Raw genomic sequence first — 10,304 nt, forward strand, 5'->3', positions numbered from 1 at the left:
CCCATGGTGTGTATTAACTATGAAAAATCATATTCCCAAAAGCAAGGAGCTCAAAACTGATACCACAGGAATAGTTCCTAAAAATAGAAAACTAAAGTTTATTTTTTTCTTTAGTGTGAAACTTCATTTTTTTCTGCTTATGAACAGTTTTAAAGTGACTAAAAGCCCTAAAGGAAGAAAATAACCAAGGAGCTGCTGGTGCCCTGGAGCAAAAGAACCTGAGGGAAATTGATTCTAGGACTTGGTAAGAGGCAGATTGTTAGGGGCACATCCTTCTGATTTTGATTTTGTTAAAAAGCAGCTACAGTAGAGATAACACAACCAAAATATCCAATATTAAAAGAATAAGTCAATAACTATATTGATATTAGGAAGTTGCAAAAATTACATTCTAGTCAAGTACATAGCTGACACAGAAAAATGCTTACCTATAATAGTAAACAAAAATTATAGTACAAAATAGGTTAGTGAAATTGTGGATGACTTATATTTATGCCTGTTAGGTTTTATATAAGAATATGTATATTTTATAATCATTTTAAATTTTTTTTATTAATAAAGTTGAGACAGTCCAGATAGACTATGGAAATTCTTGAGTCAAAATAGCAGTATAAATACTGTATGACTAATACACTACAGTGTTTAAAAAAATAATGAGAAGCAAGGTGGTACAGTAGTCCTTTCTTACCCAAAGGAGATACATTCCAAAGACCACCAGTGGATACCAAAACCATGGATAGTACTGCACCCTATGTATACTATTTTTTTTACATACATAGATATCTATGATAAAATTAAATTTACAAATTAGGCATAGGAAGAGATTAGCAGTAACTAATAATACAACTTAATTATAACAGCATACTGTAGTAAAAGTTATATGAATGTGGTCTCTGTCTCTCTCTCTATCTCTCTCTCTCTCTCTCAAAATAGCTTATTGTACCGTAATCACCTATATTTAGACTGTGGCTGACCACAGGTAACTGAAACTGTGGAAAGTAAAACCATGGATAAAGGGGGGACACGTGTAAATGAAAATCGGCACTGACTTTGGAGCAGATAGACCAATCAGTGTTTGTCTCCATTTCTTATTATTTAATGTGGTTTTATGTAAGTAACCACTCTCAGATTCCATTTTCTCACCCATAAGATGAAGAGATGAAACCCAAAACGAACGATTGGTATGAGAATTAGAGATTTTTTTTTTAAATCCCTTGTTCAATAAACATTAACTATTATTATTACTATAGTACTTTATTGAATATAAATAATCTGCAGAGTAACAATGTATTGATTTGTGAGGACAGAAAAATACATATGACAATAATTTGGAACTGCAAGTGACTGTTATGCTATTAATAATATAAACTTGCAGGAGGCTTAGCCACTATTATTTATTTAAAAACCATAATACTCAGGAGCATAGAATGGTTTCCAAACTTTCTTGACCATGACTGACACCATATTGTGATCCTATACCCACATATATATTTCTATACTTTACAATTTATGAAAGAATATTTTCTCTTATTATGTGTGATACATATTGATATTTCTTTTTCTGTTTTTTTTTTTTTCTTTTTTTAAAGAGACAGGTCTTGCGCTGTTGCCCCAGCTAGAGTGCAGTGGTATAGTGATTGCTCACTGTAACCCTAAACTCCCAGGCTCAAGAGATCCCCCTGCCTGCCTCAGCCTCCTGATAGCTAGGACTATAGGCATGAGCCACCATGTCCAGCTAATTTTTTGATTTTTTTGTAGAGAATATAGACAGAGTCTTGCCATGTTTTTCAGGCTGGTCTTAATCTCCTGGGCTCAAGCAGTTTCCCACCTTGGCCTCCTAAAGTGCTGGGATTACAGGCATGAATCACTGCACCTGGCCCCTTTTCTGTTCTTTTTATTAATATATATTCTTTTTCCTCTTCTATTGTTTCCTTTTCTGTTATTTTTATATTGCTATTGTAATTTCAGTAAATCAATCCACTAATGAGTTGCATTCTCCAGTTTGGAAAACACTGCTCTAAAAGACATCTAGGAGATTAAATATCTTTTACCAGTAAAGTACCTCAGCTTCATCATTAGTGTCATTAGTCAGTTATTATTAAGACATTAGTGTCATCATGTTAGTTAGATCTTTTAGAAATGGGCCATATTTTGGAAGCTACTCGAAACATCCTTAATGTAATAGAAAATCATTTCATACTATAAATAATATCTATAATGAGCCATATTAATTAAATATAATAATTGAATGATTGTGATTAATTCCATATTTCATCAGAAGAAATCATTTTTAAAACATGATTAATAAACTAAAGAAAATTTTAACAGGAAATAAATTATTCCCAAAGCACATTTTAAAAAATTATTTTATTGAGATATTATTCATATACCAAAAAAATTATCCTTTTAGCCTACAACTCTGTATCCTTAGCACTTTGAAAGGCCAAGGCAGGACAATCACTTGAGCCCAGGAGTTGAGCTGCAGTGAGCTATATTCGTGCCACTTCATTGCAGCTTGGGCAACAGAGCCAGACCTCATTAAAAATTTTTTTTTAAATAAAAATAATAAAGTGTACAACTCAATGATTTTTAGTATGTTCATGGGGTCATGCAAGCATCACTGCTAATGGATTCCAGAACATTTTCATCACCCCAGAAAGAAAGCCTATATGAATGAGCAGTTAGTTACCAAACCCCCTTCCACTAACTCCTGGCAATTACTAATCTGCTTTCTGTCTTTATGGTTTTCTCTGGTCTTGTTATTTCAAATACAGTCAGTCACGTGTCCCTTAATGATGGGGACATGTTGTGAGAAGTGTGTCATAAGGCAATTTTGTCATTGTGCAAACATCATAGAGTGTGCTTACCAAAACCTAGATGGTAGAGCCTACTATACACCTAGCTATATGGTATAGCCTATTGCTCCTAAGTTACAAACCTGTACAGCATATTACTGTACTGAACACTCTGATAATTGTAACACAATGGTAAGTATTTGTGTATCTAAATATAGAAAAGGTATAGTACAAATACAGTATTATCTTACAGGAATACTGTCATATATGCAGTCCATTGCTGACTGAAATGTTATGTGGCACATTTCCAACTGTAAATGGGAGCTCACACAATATGTGAACTTGTGTGTTTAACTTATGCCACTTAGTATAACATTTTCAAGGTTCATCCATGTTGGAACATATGCGAGTTCTTTATTCTTTTTTGTGGTGGAGTAATATTCCAGTTTTTGGACAAGGTTCATCCATGTTGGAACATATGCGAGTTCTTTATTCCTTTTTGTGGTGGAGTAATATTCCAGTTTTTGGATATACCACATTTTATTTACCAAATCATCAGCTGATAGATATTTACATGTTTAAACCTCTTCACTGTTTTGAATAATGCTACTATGAACATCCCTGTACACGTTTTGTGTGTAAATGTTTTTAATTCTCTTTGGTGCATGCCTAAAAGTGGAATTGCTGCATTAATTCCATTCTGTTTATCTTTTCGAGGAACTGCCAAGCTGTTTTCTGTAGTGGCTGTACCATTTTATATTTCTGTCAGCAATGTATCAGGGTTCCAGTTTCTCCACATCCTTGTCAACACGTTGTCCTTTATTTAAAAGAAATTTAACCATCCTAGTGGATGTGAAGTGGTATCTTACTGTGGTTTTGATTTGCACTTTCCTAATGACTAATGATGTTGAACATCTTTTCTTGTACTTGTTGGCCATTTCTATACAGATAGCCTTCCATATGCATGAATTCTGCATCCATGAATTCAACCAACTGTGGATCAAAAAAATCGGGGAAAAAACAATAATAATAATAATACAATAATAAAAAATAATTTTTAAGAACCCAATACAGTATAACATCTATTTATGTAGCATCTACTTTTGTATTATGTATAAGTAATCTAGAGATGAGTTAAAGTATACTGGATTATGTGTGTACATTATATAGAAATATGACACCATTTTATGTAAGGGACTTGAGCATCTGTGAATGTTGGTATCCATGGGGGTCCTGGAACCAATCACCCATGGATATAGAGGGACAACTGTATCTTCTTTGGAGAAATGTCTATTCAAGTCCTTTGCCTATTATTAAATTGGCTTGTTTGTCTCTGTTACGTTGCATTGAGAGCATTTTATATTCTGGGTCTGAGAGCTTATCAGATAAAAGATTTACAATTTTTTTCCCCCATTCTATGGGGTTTTTACTTTCTTGATGATCTCTTTAGAAACCCAAAAGTTCTCTATTTTGATAAAGACTATCATCTACTTTTTCTTGGTTACTTGTGTTTTAGGTGTCATATATAAGAAATCATTGCCTAACCTATGTTTTCTTCTAAGAGTTTTATAGTTTTAGCTCCCTTTTCACCCATTTTGAGTTCATTTTTGTATATGATATGAGGCAGACATCCAATTTCACTCTTTTGCCTGTATTTATTCAGTTGTCCTAGCATCGTAGGTTGAAGACGCTATACTTTGCTAATTAAATGGTCTTGGCAGTCTTGTAAAAAAACAATTGACCATAACATATGGGTTTACTGTTAGACTCCCAGTTGTATTTCATTGATCTATAACCCTATCCTTATGCCAATACCTTGTTGTCTGGATGACTAACTTTTTAGTGAGTTTAAAATCAAGAAGTGTGAGTACTCAAATTTTATTGTTCTTTTTCAAGATTGTTTTGGTTATTCAGAGTCCCTTTAATTTCCATGTGGATTTAGGATCCACTTGTCAGTTTCTTCACAAAATATAGCTGGTGTTTTGATGAAGAGTATGTTGAATCTGTAGATCACTTTGGGTAGTATTGCCATCTTAACAATATTAAGTCTTCTAATCCAAGAACATGAATTTCTTTCTATTTATTTAGATCTTCTTTAATTTCTTTCATAGATAGTTTATAGATTTTAGTGTACAAATCTTGTAATTCTTTGGCTAAATTTATTCCTAATGCTGTATTCTTTTTGATGCAGTTTGAAATAGAATTATGTTTCAAATTTCATTTTAGGACTATATATTGCATTGTCTAGAAATACAGCTGATTTTTGCATATTGATCTTAAATCCAGAAACCCTAGATCTCATAAATGCATGCGTGTGTCTGTGTCTGTATGTGTATGTGTATGTGTATGCCTTAGTATTTTCTATACATAAGAACATGTCACCTAAATAGAGATCATTTTACTCCGTTTTTTCTTCTTCTTTTTCTTCTTTTTTTTACTCCTTTTTTTTCTTCTAATTTGGATGCCTTTTATCTATTTTTCTTGCCTAATTCTATACAATGTTGAATAGAAGTGGTAATAGTGAACATCCTTAACTTGTTCCTTATCTTAGATAGAAAGCTTTTGGTTTTTACATTAAATATAATGTTGGCTGTAAATTTTGTTCATAGATTTTCTTTATTAGGTTTAGTGCTTAGAGATAAATTTATAGCTGTAAATATATTTTTAAAGGAATCATTTCAAATAAAAAATCAAATCTTCTACCTTAAGAAACTTGAAAAAGAGGAGCAAACCAAACCCCAAACAAGCAGAAACAAGAAAATAAGAGTAATATTTGCCTCATAAAATAAGTAGGAAGGTGCTCTCTCCTATTTCATTTTTATGAAGTGTGCACGAAGGATTGGTTTTACATGTGTATGTTTGGTAGAATTTGCCAGTGAAGTCATCTGGTCTTGGTCTCAGTGGTTGCCCTGGGAATTACAATTAGGATATTAATTTATAGCAATCTACTTTAGGTTCAAATCAACTTAATTTCAGTAGTGTACCAAAAGATCTTTCCTATGTAGCTCCATTCCCTCCACCTTACTTTGTGCTGTTATTGTCATACAAATTACAACTTTGTACATTTTGTTTCCATCAACAGATTTATAATTATTGCTCCTGCAGTTATTTTCTTAATCAGTTAGGAGATTTAAAAAGAATTACAAACAAAAACCACATTTATCCTATTTTTATGTTTACCTATGTAGTTACCTTTACTAGTTTTCTTTATTTTTTCATGTGAATTTACACTACTATCAAATGTCCTTTTATTTCAACACAAAAATCTCTACTATTTTTTATAGGGCAGGTTCACCGATGATTAATTCCTTCTGTTTTTCCTTATCTGGAAATGTCTTAATTTTTCTTTTATTTTAGAAGGATAGTTTTGTTGCATGTAGGATTCTTAGCTGAAAGTCTTTTTCCTTTAGCACTTTGAATATTTCATCTCACTGCCTTCAGGCCTTCATAGTTTCTGATGAGAAATCAGTTGTTACTCCTATTGAAGATCCCTTATACAGACTGAGTTGCTTCATTCTAGCTGCTTTCAAGATTCCCTCTTTGTGTTGGCTTTTGATAGTTTGATTATGATGTGTCTGGATATTCATTTGGAATTTGTTAGCTTTCTTAAATTTGTAGATCAATATTTTTAATGAAATTTGGGAAATTTTTAGCTATTATTTTTCAAATAATCTATCTGTCCTTTACTCTTTACCCTCGCCTTCTGGGACACTCATTATACATATGTTGGTATAGTTGATGGTGTTTTACAGGTCTCTGAGACTGTTCAGTTTTCTTTGGTGGGGGCCATAGGCTCTTGCCCCTAAAGTTTACTAAAAATCACAGACATGAATCAGATTTATTAATAGGAGAAAAGGCACACAAATTTATTTAATATGTATACATGCTTCAGAATGAAGACCCAACTTCCCAATGAGTTATAGAAACTTATATACCATTTTGAAGTTACAGAAAGAGTAGGGGCTTAGATTCTGATTTTAGAAAAGGTTATAGGAGCAGGGAGAAGAGGTTTAGCAAACAAAGGTGGACTTTTTATGTAGATGAAGCCACCATCAAAGAGAATAGATGGTAAATGTTTCTTCTCAGACTTTTAAATGTGTCAGACTTTCAATCTCCTAGATCTGGGGAAAAGCATAGAAAGGGGAAGTGGCACAACTGCATTAGTGGAGATTCTCCACATTAATGCAAATGTTCCCCACTTAAGACAGCTTTGTAAGGCCATTTCTGCCTGCTGGCCAAGAGACTGACATTTCAAAATATGTCAAAGAACTATATTTTGGGAGAAAATATTTTAATTTCCTTCACTTTATTCTTTGTTATCTGTTGCTCAAACCAGACGATCTTAGTTGACAAATCTTTAACTTCACTGAATCTTGTGCCTGCTCCAATCTGCTGTTGAGCTCTTCTAGTGAATTCTTCATTTCAGTTATTTTCTTTTTCAACTCCAGAATGCCTATTTGGTTCTTTTTAAATAATTTCTTTCTCTTATTAGTATTCTTGATTTGGTGAGACATCATTCTTATGATTTCCTCTATAGATATGATTTCCTTTAGTTCTTTAAACATATTTAAATAGTAGATTTAAAGTCTTTCTCTATTAAGTCTAACATCTGGACTTCCTCAGGGAAAGTGTTTATTAGTTGCTTTTTTTCTTGTATAAGAGCCATTTTTTTTGTCTCGTCTCATATATTGTAATTTTTTTTTGAAAACTGGATGTTTTAAAAAATATAACGTGGCCACTCTGTATATTAGTTTCTTTCCCTTCCCCAGGGTTTGTTGTTGTCACTGTTTTTGCGGCTGCTTGTTTAGTGACTTTTCTGAAATAATTATGTAAAATCTGTATTCTTTGTTGGGGTGGACACTGAAGTCTCTGCTGAGTTAGCTTAGGGGTCAGCTAATAATTGAACAGATTTCTTTAAATGCCTAGAATCAATAAATCTCCTAGCCTTTGCTGATGGGCTCTGTGTGTGTGTGTTGGAGCATGCCTTCAACAGCTGGTCAGGCAAATTACAACTCTACCTTATTCTTTACTTCCTGCTTGTGCAGAGCCTCAAGGTCAGCCAGAGGCAAAAGCTTAGGGACTTTTCAGGCCTTTCCTGAGTATGCACACAGTCCTATGCATCCCCACAGTTACACATGTGTATGCTCTTCTAGATTCCAAGAAATATAATGGAGCTTATTCACACTCATTTCGCAGCTTTTCCTTTTTTTAAGAGACAGAGTCTCACTCTGTTGCCTAGGCATGATCTCAGCTCACTGCAACCTCTGCCTTAGGCTCAAGTGATTCTCATGTCTCATCCTCCCAAGTGGCTGAGATTACAGGCATGCAGCACCACGCCTGGCTAATTTTTTTTTTTTTTTTTTTTTTGTATTCTTAGTACAGGTGGGGTTTCGTCATACTGGCCAGGCTGGTCTCATACTCCTGGCCTCAAGTGATCCACTTGCCTCCCTTAGCCTCCCAAAGTGCTGGGATTACAAGTGAGAGTCACTGAGCCTGGCCTCTCAGCTTTTCCTTTTAAGCTTCCTGGTAAGCCTATTTTTTTCCTCAATTGTTATCTACTAACTCCCTGCAGCTCTGAAATTAAACAATGGTTTCTTATTGTTCCATGCCCCTAGGGAAAAGGCTATTTACACTGGACCATCTCCAAGTTAGGTCAAATAAAGATAGCTTTGTAAGTGGTGTTTCAAGTAATCACCAGACTATTTAAATAATGAAACTCCTCTCGGAATGAAATAGGTGTTAAAGGAGCTCCAGCCCTATTCTGCCCCTTATGGTGTCTGCCAGGCTACTGGGTTTTCACTGCAATTGTGCACTCTTGGTTTTCAAGGCTGCCATGGAGCTGGGGATGAGAGCCGGGGGAACAGTGGATAGGCACAGGGCAAGTTAAAATGCTACAAAGCTCAGTGTTCGAAGTTTCAGCCATTTGTTTCTGTTGTTATTTTATAAATTCTCCAGGATTGTTGCAACACTTTCGTTAATTTCCAGAGTTTTGATAAAGTTGCTTCTAACCATATTTGCCAATTTATCATCACTTTTATGCAGAAGAGAATCTTATCCTTCATTTTAATGAGGAGAAAATGACAGGTTCTTACTCATCGTTTTACTGCCATCACCCCCTAACTAAGAAAGTTTTTGGGAAATTGAAGTGGCCTTTTACGCTCTGAAGTCAGAGTGTAAGGTAGGTTGGCTTTTTAATGCCACGTAAGTCATTAATGGAAAAAGGATCTCATGGAAATCTAAGAAAAGGAATCCATGGATCTGTCTTATCCCTCATTAGACAGAACTTTCCACATTAGGGCACCTGACACGCTGCTTCCCAGCCTTTGAATTATCTACCCGCAAGCTGTATGCCTCTGTAGCTGTGGAGATGATATGCTATAACAGAAGGCTGCCTAAGATTTGCACTGTAAGCAGAAACTCTTCACAGGAAGGTTTCCATGTGAGGGTCTATTGGGTTGGGGGGTGGGGAATAAGGTACAATATACATTTCTCCCTGTGTGGCCTATAATGTTTTTGTTGTACATAATGGTGTCTGAAAAATTATGATGAACACTTATTTATTTCAGTGGAAGATATAATCCAGCTAAGCAGAAGACAGTGAGTGCCAAGAGAGGACCAGTAAAAAAGATTACAAGATCAAATCATCTTCCAGAACTCCATCCATGATTCCAGAACTGGGTGGATTTCTATTTCTTCCTTTTTCCATTTATAATACTCAACTTATGAAGTTAATGGTCAGCACATTTCTTCAGGGAATAAAATAGATAAGAACTGCCAAATTTTTCTTTAGCTCCTTTTCCAGATGTGTGTTCCTTTGTTTGCATAAAAGTAATTTTCTCCAGTGACCCTAAACTATGAAGTGCTTGAGAGTTTTAAAATATCCTAGGGAATCTGAAGGCTGGCATCGTTACATTTACTTTTCATGGTACACCCATGATCTGCTCTGATAGAAACATTTCTATTCTATTTGGTTTCTAGTTGACTGTCAGCGAAAAGTGTGTATTCATAAAACCTTTTTGCTATTTTGGGCTGGATCTTGCTCAGTTTTTTAAATTTCAGGTTTAAACAAAGTCAAAAATCAAGTCCATTTTAAGTTTTGACTTGAACTCTTATGGTATTGTAGAACAACCTTAGATCACAAATAAACTTGCCGCTCTGCCATGAACTTAGGAGATCTTGGGCAAGTCCCTTCACCTCTTGTTTATTTCCCACACCTGTAAAATGACTGAGGCAAAACTATACACTTTCTGAGGTTTTTTACAATTCTAGAAAACCAGTATTTATTCAATCATAAGGTCCTACCACTTACTTAGCACTAGTGATTTAAGTCATTTTGTGACGTGTGGTAATTCATAGTGATGGACTAATTCTTTAGACCAAACTGCAATTGTTCACAATACTCAAGTCCAGACGTGGAGATAGAATGAGAATAAGAAAAGAGTTCTTTTGAGGCATTTATAAAATGTATTGAATCCTCTCATTCGTGGTTAGACTGTTTTTGTCTTTTAG

At 34.5% G+C, this 10,304-nt stretch overlaps 1 protein-coding gene across 3 annotated transcripts in view; it reads left to right on the top strand.

Moving 5' to 3' along the window:
* The window catches only part of CCDC169 (coiled-coil domain containing 169), a 72,984-nt gene extending 63,118 nt beyond the window's left edge, over positions 1–9,866 (top strand). For all 3 annotated transcript variants that reach the window (XM_011993003.1, XM_011993004.1, XM_011993005.1), the window contains one exon: positions 9,362–9,866. In XM_011993003.1, the coding sequence (XP_011848393.1) occupies positions 9,362–9,461 (100 nt within the window). In that variant the 3' untranslated portion in view covers positions 9,462–9,866. The remainder of the gene's footprint in view (positions 1–9,361) is intronic.
* The last annotated feature ends 438 nt before the right edge of the window (positions 9,867–10,304 follow it).

The sequence above is a fragment of the Mandrillus leucophaeus genome, unplaced genomic scaffold (genome assembly GCF_000951045.1).
Source record: "Mandrillus leucophaeus isolate KB7577 unplaced genomic scaffold, Mleu.le_1.0 Scaffold421, whole genome shotgun sequence".
NCBI classification, from domain to species: Eukaryota; Metazoa; Chordata; class Mammalia; order Primates; family Cercopithecidae; genus Mandrillus; species Mandrillus leucophaeus.